Here is a 23848-nt window from a genome sequence, read left to right as displayed (position 1 = left end):
GAAAGGCTTCGACCCACCCAGAGTACGTGCATACTATTACTAGGAGAGATCTGAACCCCCTGCTTGGCTGCACATCTGTGAAGTCTACCTCTAGATCTTCAAAGGGGGTTGCTCCCATCCTCTGGACACCTGGCGGGGGCCGTGGTGCAGACCGAGCATTATTTTTAGCACATGTTATGCGTCGTTCACTCGTTGCTCGATGTAGTGCTGGCAGCTGACTGACGTAGTAGTGCTTCTTGAGAAGGGCCTCTAATGCAGTTTTCCCCAGATGAGTGAGTCGGTGGTGTTCCTTGACTAGATGCCCTCCAGTTGCTGTTGGAACAAAGATGTACCCGTCTGGCATCATCCACCATCCTTTTTCAGTCAGGGTGGCTCCCTCAGCCATGGCCCATTCTTTCTCCTTTTCAGTGTAATTGGGCGGAGGGACTTCTTCCGGGGGTGTCAGGGCCATGGTGAGGGAAGGGGCTCTGTTCATGTCCTCACTGGCTGCGGTCTTGGCTGCCTCATCTGCCAGATGATTTCCCCACGCTATGGGGTCATCTCCTTTCTGGCGTCCCTTAAAATGCAGGATTGCTACTTCCTTTGGAAGCCAGACAGCTTCGAGGAGTCTCAGTATCTCCTCCTTGTTCTTGATAGTTTTTCCTGCGACAGTTAGGAGGCCCCTTTCCTTGTAGATGGCCCCATGTATATGTACAGTAGCGAAGGCATACCGAGAGTCAATATAGACGTTGAATCGCTTGCCTTCACCGAGGGTGAGGGCTCGGACTAAGGCATATGACTATCCAGCTGGTAATGCCTTAGCTTCTAGGACTTAAGTGGTTGTGGTTACTGCATAACCCGCTTTCCGGGCACCCTCCTGTAGGTAACTGCTGCCATCGCTGAACAGTGTGGGCTCTGGATTCTTTATGGCTTGATCCCGCAGATCTAGACGGCTCGAGTAGACCTCATCAGCTACCTCAGAACAGTCACGGTCTGGTTCCCCCTCTTCCGTGGGGAGAAATTTGCTGGGTTTAATGTCTTTACTGTTTCGAGGGTGACCCGCGGGTTTTCGCAGAGGAGCCCTTGGTATTGTGCTAGCCGAGAGTTGGAAAGGAAGTGGTGTCCCTGTGCATTCATGAGGAACACAACTGCATGAGGGACCTTGACATTAAGTTCTTGCCCCAGAGTAAGTTTGTCCGCCTCCTTGATGAGTAGGCCTGTGGCTGCCAGCGCCCTGAGGCACAGTGGCCATCCCGCTGCCACGGAGTCCAGCTTCTTTGATAGATATGCAGCTGGCCATTGCCAGGGCCCAACAGTCTGGGTGAGTACCCCGAGCGCTATCTTTTCTTTCTCATGTACAAAGAGATTGAAGGGTTTCTCTATATCTGGTAGGCGTAGGGCTGGAGCCCGCCTCAGGGCGGTCTTTATCTCTGTGAAAGCGGCTTCTGCTTCCTCAGTCCAGGCAGGGGGTTCTCGATCTGGTCCCCCTAAGAGATCATAAAAGGGTCTTGCTATTGCCGAGAATCCAGGGATCCAGATGTGGCAGAATCCTGCAGCCTCCAGGAATTCTCATAGGCCCCTTTTTGTCTGGGGCTATGGCCGGGAGATGATGACCTTATTCCTCTCCGGCTCTAGTTCTCTTTTCCTTTGGGTGAGGAGGAAACCAAGGTATCGGACCTGCTGTTAGCAGATTTGTGCCTTCTTCCATGAGGCTCGTTATCCCGAGTCTGACAGGAGCTGTAGGAGGGCCTTTGTGCCTTTTGTGCAGTCTTCTTTTGTGTCACTGGCGAGGAGGAGGTCATCCACATACTGGAGGAAGGTGCACCATGTGGCCTCTCTTGGGAAGCTGGTGAGGTACGTGGCCAGTGCTTCCCCAAAGAGGGTTGGTGAGTTTTTAAACCCCTGCGGGCGGCGTGGCCAAGTCAGTTGCATCTGGCGCCCTGTATCAGGTTCAGACCATTCAAAGGCAAACAGTGGCTGGCTCTGGGGAGCTAAGTGGAGGCAGAAGAAGGCATCCTTCAGATCTAGGCAAGTGAACCATCTGGCCGACCCTGGGATTTGGCCGAGGAGGGTGTACATCGATTCAGGACCACTGGGTGCAGAGAGATGGTCACCTTGTTGGTGGCCCGCAGGTCTTGAACTGGTCAGTTCAAGACTTGAACAGCCCCCTTCTAGCTTCTTGACTGGCAGGAGTGGGGTATTCCAGGCCTACTGGCACTCGACTAGAATATCTGCTTCTTTGAGTTTGTCCATATGTTCTTGGATGTCGATCTTAGCTTCTTGTGGAAGGGGGTATTGCCTTTGCCTCTGAGGTTGGGCTCCTAGGATCAGTTCAACAATGATAGGGGCCCGATTCCGGGCTAGTCGAGGTGGGTTGTTTTCAGCCCATACTGAAGGGAAGGTGAGTCTGAACTCCGGTGGGCTGCTCGGTTGGGCCTGGGCACAGAATAGCTTCCATTCTTCCCCTGGCATGGTAATTGCTAGTACCAGAGACCCTGTCTCCTCTTGCCTTGGGTTCAGTTGGAGGCTAGTGTGTCTGGTGGGCTCAAAGGTTATCTGAGCCCTAAGCTTGGAGAGTATGTCTTGGCCCAGGAGAGGGATGGGGCAGTCAGGCAGATAAAGGAATTCATGTCAGACCTTGTGGCCCCCAAGTTCACACTGGTGAGCCTGGCACAAAGGCTGTTGTATCGCCTGCGTCCTGGTGGCACCAAGGATGGTTGCAGTCCTTTTGCTGAAAGGGGTCACTGGGGAGGTGACAACAAGAGTGCTCGGCCCCAGTAGCAACCATAAAAGTCACTGGTTGGCCCCCCACCTTCATTCTGACTGTGGGCTCATGGGGGCCGAGGAGGAAAGAGCCCGGTCCCCCTCGGTCTGAGTCCATTCCCTCAAGGCCTATGAGGTCCTCCTCTCGGGGTTTTCCTTGTAGCGGCTGGACTTCTGAGCCTTTCCCCGGTTGGGACATTCATTTTTCCAATGCCCTTTCTCCTTACAGTAGGCACATTGATCCCTTGCCAAGGGGGTTCTGGGTCTCCCCCCTTTTGGTGGTCCGGGTCTCCCTGCCTTTGTGTTGTCCTTTTCTTTCAGGGCGGCGGCGAGGAGGCTGACTTTCTTTTTCGTCTTTTTGTCGGCTTCCCGTTCGGCTGCGACTTCCCTATTAGCTGGGTGATGTTCATTCCAGCAAAACCCTCTAGTTTCTGAAGTTTTTTTCTGATGTCTGGGGCGGCCTGAGCCACGAAGGCGGTGTTTACCATCTGTTGGCTTTCCTGTGCCTCGGGGTCAAATGGAGTGTATATTCTGTAGGCTTCACATAGTCTTTTGTAGTAGTCCCCGGGGTACTCCCCTGGTTGTTGAGTGACCGAGGATACCTTAGTCATGTTCATGGATTTCTTAGCTCCTGCCCGGATTCCCTGGAGGAGGGCCTCCTGGTACCAGTGGATGTGGGCCTGTCCCTCGGTTGTGGTGAAGTCCCATGCTGGGCAATCTTCGGGTGTGGTCGTATTAGCCCAAGCAGCAGGGTTGATGACTCCTGCTGGTGCGTGCTCTTCTAGGTACTGCCGTGCATCTTTCATTGTTCTCCTCCTTTCCTCTGTGTTAAACTGGGTGCGGAGTAACTGTTGGCAGTCTTCCCAGGTTGGCGGATATGTCTGGAAGAGGGATTCTATGAGGTCTACCATAGTCTGCAGTTTCTCAGAGTAGTATGGGGTGTTATGTTTCCAGTTGAGGAGGTCGGTGGTGGAGAAGGGCTGATAATACATCATGGAACGGCTGGGTTGGACTGTCCCGTCTTCATCGTGCCTCTCGGGTTCCCGCATCTCTTGGACTGGCATTTGGAGGGCACTTGTGCCTGGCCTGGGGCGCAGCCTGGCTGCTGGCCCTGGAGAAAGTGGATCTTTGGGCCTGGGGGCGCCGATGGAGCCTCTGGGCCTGGTGGCACCAGTGTATCCTCTGGGCCTGGGGGATGCCGGTGAAACCGATGGTGGTGGAGTGTCTAGAGCTGAAGGGCCAGGTGTAGACGTCTTGGGGGTACTTAACGGTGGGGGCAGGATCAGTTCATCCTCGGGATCTCTGGCTAGGATTTGTGGCGACTGGGGCTTTTGCTGCTTTTCTTTAGGTCTCTTGGATGAGGCGATTAAGACCCTGGCCTGTCCCTGCCTATTGCAAGCGAATCGCACCCAGGGGGGAAGGGTCTGAGCAATTCCTAGCCAGGAGTCAATGTACAGAAACTGGTCGGGGTGTCCTGTTTCTCCTGTTACGACTTGCCATACTCGACAAATCTTTGGGACATCCAGTGTCCCTTCTGAAGGCCACCCGACATCAAAGTTGGGCCATTCCAATTCACATAGGGTTCTCCACTTGCTGGGGTTCATCCTGACTCCATAGTCTCCCGAAAACCCCTTCTTTAAATTTTTGATCTTGGTCTCTAGAACCGTAGGTTTACTCTGCCCTGACCCCATGGTGATGTCCCCATGTGCGGTGGCGCAGAGACAGACAAAAGGGGGGGTGCCCCCTGAGGTGCAGAGACCAATCAGATGCCCGTCTGGCCGTGTCCCGAAGGAGCTTAGGTGAGGCTTAGCCGTAGCGGTCTCAGTGTCGTGACTTACAATCGGAAACTATTCCGATGCCGCCATAGACTGTATGCTGTTCACCACGGAATTGCAGACGGGCCCACTCAGACTCCGTAGACTTCTGGGGACCTTAAGGGTGCCCGCCACCTGTGGAGTCACAGAATCAGTCTGCTTGAGCAAGCCAGGTCGGACTGCACATTCACTCACACATTCACGCTCCAGAAGTTATTACATTCACTCCCTGGGAATCCCTACCTGTGAGACCTCTAAGAGGTCCCTGGGAGGTGATCAGGCTCCCCTTCCACCCCGATGTGTGGGCCTATCTGGGTCCTGGGGCCCCAGGCCTTACCGGAATCTGATGTCAGGACCAGGTCCTCACCTGCCAAGTCTCCTTGAGTCTGGCGGGAACAGCGGAGCGTGGCCGGCCCAAGGTGACCGGGATGGGAGCGAAACAGCGCGTGCCTTCTCCCTTACCATCTCTCGTTCCGTCACTGCCCCGCTGTTGCCCCCAAACTGTGGCAACAATGGGCCAGCGCAGTTGGGTTTCCTGGTCAGGCAAGCAAATGTTACCAAACCTGGACTGGATCGCCTGATGGAAGAACCAAGTGGCACTCAGAGATCTTGGAGGATAGGAGGTTTATTTAAAACTGCGGGCTCTGAGGAGAGTGGTCTCCAAAGGTCTGAGCCCCGAGCACAAACAAAGGGGGCAATTCATACACTTCTTCTGCATACTGGGCACTCTTGGCGTGTGCGGGAAGTGGGGCAGGGAGAGGAACCCGGGTTGGTGCGCACGGGAAGCAGAGCCCCGGGGCAGGGGCTGGGACTCCCTTGCTGGCTGGGTCGGCCATCTTAGGACACAGATTTCCCTTATCACTTGGATATTTATAGAGCTGTTGCATTATTGTTCTAGATCATTCATAAATCTAGATGATTTGTGACTAATGGTGGACTTAAGAATTCTTAAATTTGGTTTGTGTTTAAAGTAGCTTTACCAACTTTAAAGCATGTATACACACAACACAACACAACAATGATGGCAACAATGATAACAACAAGATTATCTTTATCTTCATTAATACAATGACAAAGCATTCTAAGCCAAAATAGAATATTGTTGGTGGTTCTGGGAGAGTCTGGGGACAAGACACTTCTGAAAGGTACTAAGAAAATTTGTATTAAAAAGAATGTCTTGATTTTTCTGTTTCCAAAATACAAACATGCATGCTAATGGAGACACTGGGTACATTAGTATAGATTTCCACCTTCCCTCTCTGAGGTGTTTCTTTTACTTAGCAGTTATTTTTCTTTTCTCAAAAGAGAAGCTTTTTTGCTTAATCTGTGTTTCAACTTCGTTATGATTGGGAATTTGTGTCCATCCGTTGAGATAAGCCAGGTTTTCTGGCAGATATTTTGTTTTAAAGAAGTGTTATCAATGATTGCCTCCTTTTGTGTGTGATCCAGATTTGTGAAACTACTTTAGACATAAATTTTTCACTTTATACCTCCCTGGGAGGGAGGGAATGAATTTCTCCCCATTCAAAATGTGCCTCAGTAAAGCTTTCTTGATAGATCTATTAAAGTCTTATTCAAGTCTTGTTCTGACTTGAACTAAGAATGTCATTTCTTGAATTATAGTAGTCTAATATAAAACGTAAGAAATTTAAGAAATACCAAGTTTTGACATTGAAAGTTAACAATCACCTCTGACTGTCCATGAAATGTAACCTTTCTGTATATAACGAGTACTAGGAGCAGACAGAATACCTCCTGTCTAGAGACAGTGCCGCCCGGAATGCCGTCTTTGCTCCGGTTCTTCCCCTTGCCGACGTGTCCTGTTACTGAAAGGACTCCTACTTATCCCTAAGGCCTCTGCGCACTTCTTCAGTGGGAAGAGTTCCTTGATACCCCCCTACCCCACACTCTGTTATATGCTCCCTTATCACCTTGCATTTTTCGCTTGTCAAACTTACCATACCACCCATCAAAGTCAGTCTTTTTAACTAGATCACAAGGTCGTCCTTGGGGGCAGAGCCCATGTCAGTTTTGTGCGGGTTGTATGCCCAGAGTCTAGAATAGTCCGTGGCATATAATAGGCCCTTAAATAATGTGGTAAGGTTGTAAATATAAAAATACTCAAATGGATTAAGTTAAAAGTTTTTAGTTAGATCTGTGTCATTGACGATGTCAGTGTCAATGAAATTGAAACACAAACTGAGTGGGCCTGAAGACAATAGAAGAGAAAGGTGGTGTGGTATGTGAATTGCCAAAAATTGGAAAAGATATATTATATTAGGAGATTTGATCTATAATTATACTGACTTGCTTCCCATTGTGCATTTTGACCTAAAAATAAATTTACCAGGGCCTTCCTCCAAATCAGCTGTGATTGTTTTATTTTTATCTATCCTAATTTTGTGGCCATCTATGCATTAAATGTGTTAAGGTGACAGCTAAATTGCCTTCCTAACAACTAATTCTGGGTTTTTAGCATGTATGATTTTGGCTTTGCCTTACTGATTAGATTCTCCACAAAAGTTTAACACTGTGGCTGATTTTTGTTTCCTTTCTTGGAAAACATTGCTCTCCCCATTCTCCCAGGGTATGATGGATTTAGAAGCTATTTTGTTATTGTTTACTGCTTTGTATAGTGACCTTTTGACGTCTCCTGGAGTGGTGGGAATAAGTTTGATACCATAGATATAACAGGAGCATGCCTCAAAGGGATTTTTTCGTTTTTAAATGTGCCTTTTCTTAATGTGCCCAAACTGATTTAAACATTAAAGACTGTTATTCTGAAATTTTTCTCACACTAATGAGAGTGTTGTACTGAGTACAAAACATACCTGTGAGCAACACACGTGAAGTATAGGTTAATTTATGTGTGTATTTTTTCTTGTATTCTTAAAAATTGAGACCAACGCATTCATGCTAACTCAAGTGTCACCCAGGGGAACAGCCTTAGAAAGCTGAAAGTTGTTGAATTTAGTAAGAAAACAGATACTTTCCTCATATAGTCTGAACTGCAATTGTTTTCTGCACATTTTATGATAGGTATTTAAGTCTTAACTACATATTGGTGAGGCAATAACAATGGATGAAAGGAGCCAGAGAGAGGAGAAAGGTAGTATTGTTATTTGTTTCAACAGAGTTTGCATAAGAAAATTATGTGTAAATATATAAAGCTGGGTTTTGTTAAAGGAAGGACTTAGTTTGGTGATTGGTTGCTGGTCGTCTTCCAGATGTCATTTTGATTTCAGTTTCCTGAGGCTGTACCAGTGGGTGCATACTGAATATTGAAAGTGAAAATGAAAATCTCTAAGATCATTTTCCTTTTAAAAACATGTACACAGTATCTTTGCCCTAGCAGATGACCTTATCTCAAAGGAGTGCAGTGCAGGAAAGAGATAATCTATGCTGCAAGATTAACTAGCTGGAAGATTTATGTTACTAGATCACTTTTCTAATGTTCATTGTATTTAAACTTGTGATAAATGTGTTTAGAACAGTAAAATGATTAGTGGAAATTATTTTTACTTGTGAAAGGATAGAATTGAAATGATTTCCTTAGCTATTTGACATGCTATCTTTCTGCTTACTTAATTTTCTGTTTGGTAATGCATTCAGGTGATGTTAAGGCATTATCGATTGTGATGTTTGGTGAAATCAAAAATTAAATCCATCAAAGTAAATATCCTGACTTGTTGAACTTTCTCATACTTTTACAGTTTCTTTTAATGGTTTGAAATGCTGGCCTACTGTGTATAGAACAAGTTGTTACTGTGTTGTTGCTTAGTATTGTTATTCCCGGCCATCATGCAGGTTGGCAAAGAGTACCAAGACTCTAAAGTAAATGACAAAGCAAGCAAGGAGGATGTCTTGCTGCAGCTCTGTAGGCCTGAAAGTAGACAGTGAGACTCAGAGATCAGAGCAAAACAGTTCGTTGTAGCACAGCAAACAGCAGGAGCATTGGCATAATCACACTGATTCTCTTGCCCACAAGTCCCATGGAGTAGTAAGATGGGTCTGGATGGTTGCTGTGCTTTCAGTGAGCTAGCTGGGTCAAAGTGTCAGAGCCCAAGGCTAAAGGCTCAACACCATTGGAAGAAAGTGTAAGCAAGCCTGTCCCCCTAACTGGGGATCAGGCAGGGAGCAAGCAATCTCCCTGTAGTCATGCTATGGTTGCCTGCCCTACATGATTAGCTACAGATATGGCCGAAGGACAGAGGATTGGTTGGTGTACTTGTAGTTTGGTGCATTTGCTAAGGAGGATGTATAGGGGCTCTTGGGACCCATGATAGATAGCCTTTTCTAATAGTCTACCGTTTGGCCCTAAACATAGGCTGAAGTCAAATTTCACATGAGTATGCCACACCGTCAGCAATTCAGATTAAATATGCTGAGACCAAATCCATTCACATGATCTCATGCAACACTTGATAAGGATGATTATCAGTTGGATGAAGCCAACCTGCAGTTTTCATCTCCATCAGGTACCACAGGATTCTGGATTCAGCCAATTGAATAAAGCCCCAGAGAGGACTGATAGGTCTTATTTCAGGTAATCATTTAACTTCCTTTCTTGTGGGATATGTGGATTGTTCCGCTGTCTAGTGGTATTAATTTATACATATTCTGTTCCGCCAGGGTATAGTTTAAGGCTAGAGTGTTACCCATTGTGGCTTGTGCAAGAAGAGTTTAAACTGACCTACTGATCTTCTAGAGCTTGCATAGTCTCATTGGCTAAAACTAAGGATCAGTTCCTGACCATTTGCCGTAGGGCATGAACTCTCCTGCCAGGGAACAGTACTTGTACTGCTTTATGGAACCACAAGTCTGTGTAACCCTAGTAGGATAGCCTAGTTGGGGCACATGTTGTCTCTAGTCCCCACAGTCCAACTTACTGCCAGGCCTCCTTTTTGGTAGCTGGAGGCCAGAGGATGAGTAATTTTTCCTTTACTGACTCAGGGTAGCCCACGTTGCTCCCAAGAATTTGCCTTGGAATTTGCAAGTCCCTGTGTCTTATCAGGATTAATGAACCACCCCTGGGCTTTCATGTGAGTCAGTTTTTGTTCTAAAGCCATTGCCACCTGCTGTTTATTTGAGCCTGTCAGTCAGCATGATATCACGAATGTAGTGGAACCAAGTCTTTCCTGAAGGGCAAGGGCTTCTTCCACACTGCATTGGTGGAAACAGCAAGGGAATTCAGGTACCCCTGAGGCTACATAGTAAACCTGTCTTGGAACCTGCAGGTGAAGGTAAACTGATACTGATCTTATAGTATCAAAGGGATTAGGAAAGAGGGATTGGCAGGGAGAGAGAGAGAGAGAGGAAGGCATTAGCAATGGCCAAGAAGGCATACCCAGTGTCCTCAGTTTGTGCAGTTGATTCAGTCACAGTCACAATATTGGGAACAACCAGAGCAACAGGGCACAACTGAACTCAGTTGCTGGCAATCCACTGTAGGCCTCCAGCTCCCATTAGTCTTTTTCACAAGGCCACACAAGGTGGCTTTATTGAAATATCACATCTCTCAAAATTCTTACTGCCTTGAGGTTTTTAATCAAAATGGTGATTTCTTTTTTTTTTCCCTTCTGGAATTCCATATTGTTTTTGTTGTGTAACATGGGAGAGGACTGCCTGACTAGGGAATCTGTTATGCACTTGTCCTACGATCCCCTCCAACAAGCACATCTTCCACGCTGAGAAAAGACCCCTTGGATTTCATGCGCATTCACAGTACAACTACAGTACATCAGACATCAGTAGCAAGTGTACATTCAGCAATGAGAGGAGCAGTGGCAGCAGTGCACAACAAGGATCCAAATGTCCCCACCTGCATTGTTGCAGGAACTTCTACTTTTATTCTGTTTGCAACTTCAGCCAATTGAATGTGTGGCTTCTGCCCTTCAAGAGAAGTTGACAAGATACCTACTTAAGCATCAGTATCCAAGAAAGCCAGAAAAGCTTCCGTCTCCCACCCTGTCTTTTCTTCCCCTGCAGTCCTCCCTTGGGAATGGGTCTCTCTCTGGTCCCCCTTTTCTTAAAAGGCTGGTAAATCATGGTGCAAGGGCACAAGGTTAGGTCGTGAAGGTACTGAAGGAGTAATGTGTTCTAAGGTTGCCACTTACCTCTGTAGTTTCCATGGAGAAATTTGGATCTGTAGAGGCATTTTTGGTTTCAACCAGACTGCTTTGGTTTCAACCAGGTGTATGCTTTGGGGCTCCCATAGTTCAGTTTCTGGACCGAATTTCTTTGGTGCTGATTCCATCCATTTCTTTCTTTCTTTTTTTTTTTTAAAGATTTTATTTATTTGACAGAGAGAGACACAGCGAGAGAGGGAACACAAGCAGGGGGAGTGGCAGAGGGAGAAGCAGGATTCCCGCGGAGCAGGGAGCCTGATGTGGGGCTCGATCCCAGGACCCTGGGATCATGACCTGAGCCGAAGGCAGCCGCTTAACTGACTGAGCCACCCAGGCGCCCCTGATTCCATCCATTTCTTTTCAGGGGACTCCTGTTTTAACAGTTATATCTACATTGTCTTCTAGCTGGGCCCTTTTGGAGGAGTTCCAAAAAATCATTGTCTATCTCATATCTCAGCATACTACTTGCACCAAGATATTTCAGGAAGAACCCAAACCACATAGAGAATGCATGAAGTAACAAGATCCCAAAGGAAATGACTAAGTAAGCAAGCAGATTGGTTTGCCACAGCTTCATAGGTGTGAAAGTAGGCAGTGAGACTTAGCTATAAGAGCAAGACAGTTTTTAAAATACACAAACAGCTAGAGCATCTGTCCGGGTAGTGCTGGTTTTCCTGCTCCCAAGTACCATGGTGAGACGTGATGCACCTGGATGGTGGCTGTGCTTTCAGGGAGTTGAGTTGCAGCTGAGAAACATAGGACTGAGGGCTCAGCACCTTTTGTAGCAAGTAGCAACCAAACGTGTCAACGGTCACCTAGGAAATGAGCAGCTGTGCTGAAGTTACACTGTGGTTACCTTGGTCACTAGATATAGAAGGGGCTCAAGGTCAGCGCACCTTGTAGTTTGGTGTACTCAGTGAGACCATACAGGGACATGTGGGACCCATGACAGACTGGCTTTCTTGACGTTATTTTTTAGGTAATATCTAAAATATTATAAGAATAGGTATTTTTCAAATAACACACATGTCATAGTACAGTAATCTATTACATTTAAGTTCTGCTTTCAGAGTTATTAAAATATATTCATAATTTATGTTATCGAGTCATCTGTGATGTAGGTCACGGAAGTGTCACCATCTCCATTTTGCACAAAGAAGAAAACTGATGCTTGTTGAGGTTCAGTGACATGTGGCAGGTTGTATGTGTAAGTAGTGGAACCAGATCTTGGATCCATGTCTGTTGACTCTCATGTTTTCTTTTTACTACCCTGAACCAAGTTTACTTGAATGAGTAGAAAATAATCATTTGTAGATTATAAATAAGATTTGTATGCCAGTGATATTTCAGTGAAATTATTACTCTCTTGAGTCTTTTTTCAAAGTCCTAAATTAACGATTTGCTTAGGAAGTATATCAGTGTTAAAATTTAGTTTAAATGTGGCTTAATACATATTTTGAATTAAGATTTAACTGGTTCTAGTATTGCATTGGAAAAGAGAATGAAAAATGATAGACATTTAAAATTTTTGTTATTTTTGTTAGTTATGATATAGTAAATCCCTGATTGTATGAACCAACATCTTATAATTTGATTAGTTATACATAAAGCACAGTTGAGAGAAAAAGTAGATTATCGGCATCTCTCAAGTTGAAAGAACTAAGGATCATTCATACTCTGAGAACTAAGGATCATTCTAGTGCTGAGTAGAATATCATCATAGCAGTCAGGCTGATGTTAGGTCAGACTTTCCATTATTAATCCTTCTTTTGGTTTTTATAACTTTTGGTTGAAAATTCTTTCCAGGGAACAATTTGTATACAGATTTTCAGCCTGGGAGCAAATATCTCATGACCCACTTACAGACCTCCTTAAACATTCAGATTAACGTTAAGGGCTTTTAAGATGAAGGCTAATTTTATGTTTCAAAATATTTCAAAATATTTATTCTTTTAGAGTCAATAACTTAAAATTATTTTATTCATTCCTTGTGAGGCTGCATTGTATTTTTAGAATTATACTCAGAATAGCTACTAAGCTCTGATGATAGGCCTTTAAAAATTATAAATTGAATAGCATTTAATTGATTTTAAGAAGTTGTCAGAATGAATAAAGAATTTGTATACTAACTGATTTAAAAGTTAAAACTTTAGGTTTCAATTATTTAAAAAAAAGGGGGATCATTATTTTGTGTTTACTTAATTATTTGATTTGTATTGCTCTGCAAACAAATGTTAATTCAAGAATACAATATTGTTTTAGGGTTCTCCAGAGAAACAGAGCCAATAGGATACACCTACACACATGCACATATACCTCTCTCTGTATATGTGGTTACCTCAACCTATGCAACTAGCTGTATTTCTAGCTCTACACACACACACACACACACACACGATTTATTGTAATGAATTGGTTCACATGATTATGGAGATTGGGAAGTTCTGAAATCTGCCATCTGTAGGCTGGAGGCCCAGGAAAGCTGATGGTACAGTTCTGGTCGGAGTCCAAGACCTAGAACCAGAACCCATTTTGTGTGTTCTAGTACAAACTCTAGGGTCTGAGAACCAGGAGTGCCAATGGTATAACTTGTAGTGTAAGTCTGAAGGCTTGAGAACTAGTAGAGCCATGGTATAAGCCCCAGTCCCAGGGCAGGAGAAAACCAATGTTCCAGCTCAGTCATCAGTCAGAAGGGGTGAATTCTTCCTTGCTCAGCCTTTTTGTTTTATTCAGGTCCTCAAAGGATTGGCTGAGGCCCACCCACATTGGGGAGGACAGTCTACTTAATTCAAGTCTACCAATTCAAATCTTAATCTCATCCAGAAACACCCTCACAGACACACTTGGAAATAATGCTTAACCAGTATCTGGGCACCCCATGACCCAGTAAACTTGATACATGAAATTAACCATTCCAAATACCGTGAATAATTCTTTCCTATACTCTTAGTCATATTATTTCCAAAAGTGCTGGTATTATACTTGAAACAAATGAAACAGATGAAATGTTCTGATGAAAATATTCCTTGAGCATTGTTTTTTTTCCCCTGAAAATGTATAAAAAATACCCCAAATCCCTAATATCAGAATTGCCATCAAAATCCACTGTGAAAACCTGTAGTTTAGTTCATTTTACGGTAGTCATATGGGAACCTGTTGCCAGTTTTCAGTCCGTTGTAACAAATTTAATAGACTCTTAGAGACTCCTCTAAATTTCAGCATGCCTCCACCTTCCTAAATCTGTACCCTGTGGAGTTTTTATGCCGTTAGTTTTCTTTAATGCTTTTAGATGGCTTAAGATTTAACAAAATTCATACTTAATTGAATGTGCTGTTTTATTAAATGCTAGAATTAAAACAGTTTTTCTAAATGAATAATTATTATCATCGTTATAAATTTAGAAATTTAGTCTTTTTCTTCCTGAAAATATTTTATTTTGTTCTTTAATTCCACCATATATTAGGAGGTTGGTCCAAGAAGAGAAGGATGATAATTTTTATTTCTTTGGCAACAAGTGGAACTTATTAGAGTATTGACTTTTCTAAGTCCGCAGAAGGATTTTGCTGTGTTTTCTATTAAGTAAATAGTAAAGGGGTAGTCGTAGATTTTATATAGTATTTTCTTTGGTGCATTAGCTGTTATTTTCTTTGATGTATCTCACAATATCACTTTTATATTTTTAAAGTGTTTTGAAACACCAGCAGAGATCAACATTCAAGTTTGCAAGTCACTTTTATTTTAACTTGGTGGATTAGGAGCCCTCAAATTGGGAACCTAACCCGTGAAGCAGTCTCAAGCTGTTACTCTCCTCTGGGGTTGGTGGGGTGGGTAGGGGCTGGCAAAAGCCAATGCTCTTTCCAACAGTTGCTGTTATAAACATTGTTGCCCTAAACATTCTTGTGTATATCTTTTGTGCACATGTGGGAGTTTCTTTGGAATATATTACCCAGAAGGGGAATTGGGGGGTCATGGGGACATTGCCCTCCACTTAACAGTATATGAGTTCCAGTTGCTCCATAGCTTGGTTTTATTTTGCCAGAATGTAAAGTTTTTAGCCTGATGGTGGATACAAAATGGTATTCTATTGTTAATTTAATTTGCGTATCCTTGATTTGTACTGAGATTGAATATTTTTTCAAATGCTCTTTGGAAAATTACCTTTCTGTGTCTTTTGCCAGTCTTGAAAAAATTGGGTTATCTTTTGTTTATTGAATTCCTTACAAATCCTAGATGCTAATTCTAAGTTGGTTGTATGTATTACGAGTCTTTTTTTTTTTTTTTTTTCTGGTCTGTGACTTCTTTTTGCACTTTTTTGGTTGTCTTTCTTGATGAATAGACTGGATTTATCAGTGTCTAATGGTCGTACCTTTTATCCTGAAGTATATTTCTTTCTAATTTGATGCCATGAAGACAATTGTCTGTTTTCTTCAAAAAAATTTAAAGTTTTAATTTTGACATTTAGGTCTTTATTCCCCTGCAAGGTGATAATTCTTATGTATGTAGCATGTAAGTGTATTTTTTTCTTATTTACAATAATTGATAACCATTTGCCTCCATACCACTTATGGAATGGTCTGTATTTCTTTCACTTAAAGTGTAATGCCTGTTTTGTCAGACACAAAGTTTTCATACATGAGCAGTTGTGTTTCTGGGCTATTTTTCTGTTCCATTGGTCTTGTTTTTTCCTGCTTCAGTGGTACTTTCAATGAGTCTTGATATCTGTTTGGAAAAGGCCTTTTACCTTGGTGGTGTTTTTCAAAAATCTCTTGGCTATTTTTGGTTTCTTTTTCTTTCATATTTTAGAATTAGTTTTGTAGACATACAAGCACACACATGTTTTTTAGGAAACTGTCCATTTCATCTAAGGCTTTTAGATTTATTGACATAAATAATTCTTCTTACTATTACTTGTATTCTTCTCTCCTTCTCCCCACATTTCTTATTCTACTGGATTTGTAGTTATGCCCCCTGAGAGTCTTCTTATTTATCTTTGCATTCTTTTTTCTTGATCAATCTTGCCATAAGTTGTCTTTCTTAATTTTTTTCTTTTTTTTTTAAGAATCAGCTTTTAGTTTTGTGGAGTTTTATAGTCTTTATTTTCTATTTATTTTTGCTCTTATTGTTATCACTTGGTAATTAATAATAATCATTTGTGATTGGATGTGGGGGAGACAGGGTTGAATGAAAGATACTCCAGGTTCCATCATAGTGACCAGGTGGATGGTAGTGTTTATCAGTTGAAGTAGAAAATAGTTGGAGGCAGTTTGTGGGGGAAGATGTTTAGCTCACTTTTGGATATTGAGTTTGTGGTGTCTATACGAAATCCAGGTGGAGCTGTTTATAGGAGAGGCTGGGCCTGAGATAGTGATTTGCTATTTGCTATTGGTAAAGATAGTCAGTGGAGAGTAGTGGGAAGAAGGAAAGACACAATGATTGGAGGTCAGTGGGAAGCCTTCTTGGCTCTGGTAATACCGTCACCATCCCTATTTCTATTCAACTTAAAGGCCTCTGTGCTTCCAGGAGCACTTGTGCATACATTTGCAATAATTGACATGTTTGTATGTCTCACTAGACTGAAAGGACAGGGCATCTTGACCTCCTCATAGGACCTAGTGCAGTCAAAGCATTGGATATGTGTTTGTGGAATCGACCCTATTGACTGTCCTTGAGTTTGGTCATGTATACATGATTTAACAGGAATGTGTTATGGATGCTCATTCTAGAGGATTCGAGACAGTTACCAATTTTAACCACTAAAGATATTTCCCTTATTGTTGTAAACTGAAAGAGGGCAAGGATTGACTTTTTAAAATCAAATTTTAATTTGATTTTTAAATTTAACCTGAATATAAGTATTTTTTATTTGAAGAAGACATTTATTAATCTACCATATTTAAGGAGGAAAAGTAATTTTTCAGTTATCAGAGATACTTCTTTTAATGAAAAGGTATCTACTGATGTATCTTCTGTTACTGCTTGTTTCCAGAAGGATTTATCTTCTCAGATTTAGGTCTTAATGTGAAGATTAAAAGTTAATAACTTGCCAATTAAAAATACTCCAGACTCTTATGCACCCCCATATTCTAGGAAAATTGGAAGAAGTTTAATATTATTAATTCTAAAGCTTAATGCTTCTGAAACAGCTCAAGGGCATTATTGTTCACAAGATAGTGTGTAAAAAGCTATCCTTAAAAGTCGGGAAAGGGTCATAAAAGTTTATTCAGTGCAACAATCAAGTAAGAAAAATGACAAGAGAACAGAATGCTTGGATGATTTATCTTCTTGATTTTTTACAAATTATAGCTATCTTTGAAACAAGCATTTATATGTGGAAAATCTATGTATTTACAGTTTGGAATAAGCTTTCCTAGAAAAATTATCCAGTTTTATGCTTTGGAGACAGACCTAGTTTTGAATCTCTGTTACTTATTCACTAGCTGTGTGACAAATCTGTTAGGAATCCATTTAGCTTCAAGTAACAACAATGGCACACACAAAAAAAGGGGGTTTATTTTTCTTAGATAATGAGAAATCTGGAAGTGTAGATGGCTGCTGGCTTTGGTGTAATGTTCATCGAGGTCAGGGCTGGTATCTCTCTGATTCTTTGTCTTTCTCATGGAACAACATGGCTGCTTGAGCGTGAGGCATCACATCCACATTGCAGGCAGGGAGAAAGGGGGAAGGACAGAAACAGCACTCATGTATCTCTATCTCTATATCTGCATAGTAAGGCAGATACCATATTAATTAAAACTATTCTTTTAGAAATGTTAATTGTCAGGAAAACAACCTTCAATTACACATTAAGTGACAAAATATGACAAATAATCAAATTGTGAAAATTTCTATTTATGCTTATATAATAAATTGATACACTTAATCACTGCATACATTGAAAACAAAAGTAGATATCATTTGTAGTTACTAAATGTCAAGCACTGGACTCAGTGCCTTAAATGCATTATTCATGTATTCTCATAATGATCTTCATTTATTAATTCTGAATAAATACATTTATAAGATATTGTTCTAGATGTGAAAGATTTAATAATACATGAAAAATCCAAGTCCCACCTAGTGGGTGCTACTGCTATCCCCAAGAGGACACTGAGGCTTATTCAGGTTAGCTCTGGCACCCATGGTCACTGAGGCGGACACCATAGACTGACCAACCCCACATCCATTCCCACCCTCTCCCTTGCATACTTCTGCCACAGATGCTAAAAAGCAAATTAGTCATCTCCCAGCCTATATTTCAGCTAAGATTGATCATGTGACCTAGTTTTCCAAACGTAAGCTAAATTTCTTGTCAACCCCCCCCCCCCCCCCCTCCAAAATATCAGCAAAAGACTCTTGTTCCAGTGAAAGCTGGGAAGGAAACAGGACTGGGCAGAAGGAGCTGAATTGCAGTGTGGTTTGCAACAAAGGCTTCAACCAGTCCCATGGGACCATTCAGGAGCTAGCATAGCCCTTCAGGATTGTCTCAGATTGATGCAAGGGGTCTGGATCTTTGTACCCTCACAGTGACCAGTCATTGGATGCAGCTGCCTAGAGAGGGACTCAGCTGTGAGCCCCGAGCAGCCATTACTCCCTGCAGCTTGGAGAACGAGTGCCTCAGTCCTCAAAAGCTCTCTGGAGGGCGCGCCACAGCATCCACTGCAGATGCTGGATATCGATTTTTCAGACTTTGTTCTTTTCCAGTGCATACACTTAATGCTATTAATTAGTTATTGGGCAGTTTAACTCTTTCCAACACATGCTATTTAGTTTTTTGGTCTGCTTGTTCTGTTTGTTGCTTGGAGAGATATTTTAAAACCGGTAACTCTTGATTGTAGAATTGTCTTTTTTCCTTTTAGTTCTATCAGTTTCTGCTTTATAGTTTTAGGCGGTGTTATTCAAATGTAGAATTGTTGTGTCTTACTGTCTTATTGTATCTTTTATTTTTATGAAATATTCCTTATTTTTAACAATGCCTTTTGTCTTAACAACTACTTTGTCTAATATAAAGTTAGTTACACTAGCTTTCTTTGGGCCAGTGTTCACATAGTATTTCTTCTACATTCTTTTAAAATATCTTCCTGTGTTCCACTATGTAAGACATATCTTAGAAGCATTTAGAATTTTAAAAAATCTGATCATTTTTGTCTTATAATTGGAGCTTATAGTTCATTTACATTTAATGTCATTACTGATAGATTTGGACTTAAGCCTATTATTTATTTTCAGCTGTTCAGTTCTTTGTTCCTATTTTGCCCTCCCGTTTTGCTTTCCTTTTTTAACCGTTCCGATTTTGTCGTTGTTATTCTACCCCCTGCCCTGTTACCTTGCTAGTTATATATTCTTTCACTATTCTATTAGTGAACACCCTGGAGATTGCCACACATCTTTGATCTGTTTGAGCCAGCGTTAAATCAGGACTTTTGTTTGTTTCTGTCGTGGATAGTACATTTGTCTCTTTTTATAAATTTCTGTTTTTGGGTGAAATTCTCCTTATTTGCAGCTAATCTATAGAACATATTAATCAAAATTGTTTTAAAGTTCGTCTCCGATGGTTCTAAAATCTGGTTCACTTTGTAGACTGTTTCTGTTGTCTGCTCCCCACCCCGCCCTTTTTTTAGGTTCTATGTATGATTTCTTGGCTAGCCTGGTGATTTTTTTTTTTATTGCATGTCAGGTGTGTATGAAAACTTGTAGAGACTCTGAATGGTGTCACCATCTCCAGAGAGGATTCAGTTTTTTTCCTGGTGGGCATACCGCCTTTTATCTTGATCAAGGGGAGGCTGGTCTATCTTAGAGGTCTTGGCTGAATGTCTGGGGTGTTTACCCAGACCTCTGCTCCTTCCTGCTTTCTGTTCCCACTTTATTCAGGTGGGAATTCCCCAGCACCATGAGTCTGCCAAAATCTCTGCTTTGCTTTTTATCTTGTCAACTGCTTTCTCTTTGGTTTCTTGAATTATTTGTGATAATAGACTAACTGGGTGCCTTCCCCCGATTTTGTACTTAGTCATATTGGGTTGTTGGGATCCATAGAATTTTTGATAGTGATGCTTGTGGTATGTGATGCATGGGGTATGTTCCATATATAATTTTATTAATTTGTGGATTTTTTAGTGGGAGAGGGTTATATTTGTGTGCATTGTGGTAAGGAGGGAATAACAGAAGTGTAAATTAATGAGCCCCACTGGAAATCATTCCATGGGGCGTATCTAAATTTATGAAGTATTTAGGATAACCACAAAATATTTTATTCTTACATCAGTATGAATTTAATAGGTCTGTCTTTTGTTTTATAGCGACTCATTTTATTAATTCCATTTGAAAAACCAGGAATTTATGTTGGAAATGGGCAAGCCCTAAGCTCAGTACAGAGGGTTTCAGATAACAAGGATCCATACAGTATTTCTGAGGCCCCAGATTTTCATTGGGCCAAAATGTAACAAACGTTACTTCAGAATAAAGGTTGACAAACTGTGGCCTATGGGCCAAATGTGGCCACTACCTTTTTTTGTAAATAGAGTTGTATTGGAACACAGCCAGTCCTCTTCCTTTGTATATTCTCTGTGGCTGCTTTGCCGTTATGGAGTTGAGTGAGTGCAGCAGAGATTGTATGGCCTTGAAGCCTAAGATGTTTACCATCTGGCCCTTTATACAAAAAGTTTGTTGATCTCTGTTTTAGATGATCAAACTTAAGAGATTCAGTTCTTTTTATAGAATCCATCATTAATATTCTAAGGAATCAGCTATAGCTTAAAAAATGCATTTTTTCTCTGTCTTCTCTCTTGTTGTCCTCACTTAATTTTTAAAATTGCTTTTCTGCTCCCATTTCTTCTCTCTCTGGAACCTCACTCTGTTGATGGTGTGTCGGGAGAATGCAGGTGACACTGAGAGACATTCAGGGTTTCTGCACTGGAGATGTGTTAAGTGTCGAGGAAGCAGTAAGGGGTGGGAGGTGTGCCTTGCCACACAGTGACCATTAACAAGAAACACTTGAAAAGTCACATTTAAGCTTTATTTCAAAATAGGTCATATATTGCAACTGGTTTGAGACAAACTGTGGTTCAAAGCCATCAGAATTGGGGAGCCCTTTGTTCAGCAAAAGGCTTTTTATAAAAAGAACACAGCAGTTTGGATTTAGCACCAACCTAAAATTTCATGTCTGAGGACAGTTTATTACAATCATTCATCTTAGGGCATCCAGTCTGCTGACTCTTTTTGGCTGTACCTAAAAAGTCAGAGGTACTTCAGCCACGTATCTCTCCAAACCAGAAATAACTCATACGTGGCCGCAGCAGCACTAGAGTTCCACATTAGTTACACCGGCTGAGGATTTCAGTGCTCACAGGCATCAATCATCATATTAGAGTTTTAGTGCCATTGTAGGTGTTGTCAGGAATATGAAAAAAATGTGACCCAGTCTTTGTTCACAAGGATGACTGGAGAGGGATGGTCTGGCGCTCTCCTCTCTTTAGCAATCCCCTGTCAATCATTGAGTCACTCGCCCCAGCCCTCAGTGTGGAAACTTACTCCTCTGGAAGGTGTTATTTTTGGGTTGGAGTGTTGTGCGCACAGCCTCAGAAGCAGGCGGTGCTCAGCTCCCATGCTCTTCCTTCCATTTGCACTGCGTGGGCTCCCCAGGAGTCCCTGCAATGGCAGGGTTCCTGCTGTGCCCTCCGAGCTCCCCCTCATCCAAACAGACTCTCGGGTCAGGGATGAGGAGGCTCAAGAAAAACAAAACAAAACAAAAATTTGTTGGTAAAAAACCCTTCCCAATACTTCTTCTTTTTCTTAAGCTAGAACTGACAAATTGGAATTACAAGTGCTTTTAAAATAAAATACTTAAGATGAAATTTTCCAAACTCTCACATGGCATTTGTAACCCTTTTCCCCTCCTGCCAGTAATTTCTGAAGTCTGTTAATCTTTGCAATTAGAATTATTATATAAAATTGAAGGGGATTGAAATTGAGGATGTATCACATCCCTTTAGATTCTGCAATGCTGAGATTTGGGATAGAGTGTCCATTATTACAGGTCTTGTTCACTTAGGGCTGCACCTCATGAGCCTGGTGCTTGAAACCCTCTTCCTGGGGCATCAGTTACACTTGCAGATTTTTTGGGGGAAAATGGTTTATATAATGAAGAGGAGAATGAAAACTGTTCCTCATCTTTTAAAAAGAGAAAGTAAACTCTGAACGGATTTCTCCTTTACGTGGACTTCTAGCCACATTCCCAACTTCCAGGAGTAGGCTTTCTCCTCCAGCTCATGGAAAAGTTTGAGAATCAGTGTTTTAGACAAACACTTAAGAACTCTGTTTAACGCCCAAGAGAAGCAAGGATTTCTGTCTGTGGGACATTGCTAACTCTACGAAAGAAGGGAACATGATCCTGTTGTTGACTCAAGTCAGGTTTACTGGATTTTGGGGGGCAAAACCCCTGTTTTTAAAGGGGGGATTGAAAGGGGTAGGTAAGTAACATTATGTATAGGAAAACACTTCCTAATCAGTAAAATACTATGGCAAGAACAGTAGTGGCAGAAATAATAGAAGAATGCCTAAAGCAGGGACTGCTAATAACAAGAGCTCAGAAAAGAGGCATTAGTTTAATCCGTGGGTCAGAAAGTGACAGAGGTTGAATTTGTTTTTGCGTAGATCCTTTTCAGAAGAGTAGTAGTCTTTATATTTTGATGATACAATAGAGAACTCTAGTGATGAGAGCATGTCTTAATATTTATTTTTTGCTGTGCTGTAATGTACTTTGGCACATGTCTCTTAAACTGGCAAATATTAAGATGCTTAATTTTTTTTTAAGTTCAGTAGCTTAGACCTATATCTTTATTATTTTAAAAATAAGCTCATGTATAGATATTGTCTGAAATAACTGTTCCAATATTCTAATTTGGGGAGTAAATCAGTTTATATATGAATTTGAAACTAGTGGAGGACTTCAGATCAGTTTTAAAAAAGGAGGAGGAGATATTCACAAGAGACTTCTGTATGTGCCTGAGATGTTTGCGTTCTGCCTCAGTTTTCCTTTTTTAAAAATACGTAACAACATATGAGAATGACAGTATTGACAACAGCAGGAACCCATTGGGATCGTCCAGAAGTCCTGCTGCTGCTGCTGTTCCCCTTTTCTCCTCCTTCCACTAAGTTACCAGTCAGTGCCTTCAACAAAAGCACTGTTGCTTGTTTCTGTTTGGATCCGGTTTAGACTCAGAAAGAAGTTGAGCATGAGCCGCTTCCTTCATGTGCTTTGCCTGAGTCTGAAACAGCCTTATCTGTGGGGCCAATGCAGGGGGCAGTTTGGCAGCTGTCGCTCATCGTTTTCAGCCACAGTGACACTGCTGGACACAAAGAGCTAAACTGCATATTGACCGAACCCACTACCTGTTACATTCAAACACTGTAGTTCTCAAATCTAGCTGTGCATCACCATTATCTGCCATTTTATTTATTTGGTTTTTAACGGAGAAGTATAGGTTTCACTCAAGACCTGTCCAGTCAGAATCAGAGGATGGGATTGGGTGGGTGGGGGTGGGGTGGGCAAGCAGCCAAATAAAAAAACCCATAAACCCCCACACATGATCCTGATGGCCAACCAGGGTTGGCTGATTCATAGCATGTACTCAAGATTAATTTTATTCAAAATCAGATATTAGAAAATAACTAATATTTAGGTTTAAATAATTATTTACTATGGGAAAAATACATTAATGCATAATTAAGAAATGAAGGAAAAGTATTTATTCAGCCTCCCCTGCACATTTTGTTTTTGGCTTGCTCCTATGTATCCTTAGGTACGGTCTCTATTTAATAGTGATATATGGAGTCTATTTCTTACTAGGTTTGCTGAACTAGAGAAACAGTAAGAACAAGTAAAAAGATAAGTAAAAAGGTGGCTTACTAGCAATGTCCACAATAGCCAAACTGTGGAAAGAGCCAAGATGTCCATCGACAGATGAATGGATAAAGAAGAGGTGGTATATATATATACAATGGAATATTATGCAGCCATCAAAAGGAATGAGATCTTGCCATTTGCAACGACGTGGATGGAACTGGAGGGTGTTATGCTGAACGAAATAAGTCAATCAGAGAAAGACATGTATCATATGATCTCACTGATATGAGGAATTCTTAATCTCAGGAAACAAACTGAGGGTTGCT

General features: G+C 41.9%; 1 protein-coding gene across 3 annotated transcripts in view; it reads left to right on the top strand.

Annotated features, from left to right (window-relative positions):
* NEK7 (NIMA related kinase 7) overlaps positions 1–23848 on the top strand; it is a 167191-nt gene that overhangs the window by 32180 nt on the left and 111163 nt on the right. Inside the window, exon 2 of one of the 3 annotated variants that reach the window (XM_032422106.1) lies at positions 9035–9102. The exons of 1 other annotated variant lie outside the window; for it this stretch is intronic. Coding sequence is in view for 1 of the 2 variants with exons in the window: in XM_032422104.1 (XP_032277995.1) it covers positions 8969–9102 (134 nt within the window). In the remaining variant the exon portion in view is untranslated. Of the gene's footprint in view, positions 1–8888; positions 9103–23848 lie in introns of those variants that run through there. One more of the 3 variants, XM_032422104.1, reaches the window with a different exon arrangement.

Source organism: Phoca vitulina, unplaced genomic scaffold, assembly GCF_004348235.1.
Source record: "Phoca vitulina isolate PV1807 unplaced genomic scaffold, GSC_HSeal_1.0 scaffold26, whole genome shotgun sequence".
Lineage (NCBI taxonomy): Eukaryota > Metazoa > Chordata > Mammalia > Carnivora > Phocidae > Phoca > Phoca vitulina.
This window is presented reverse-complemented; position numbering and strand designations above follow the sequence as displayed.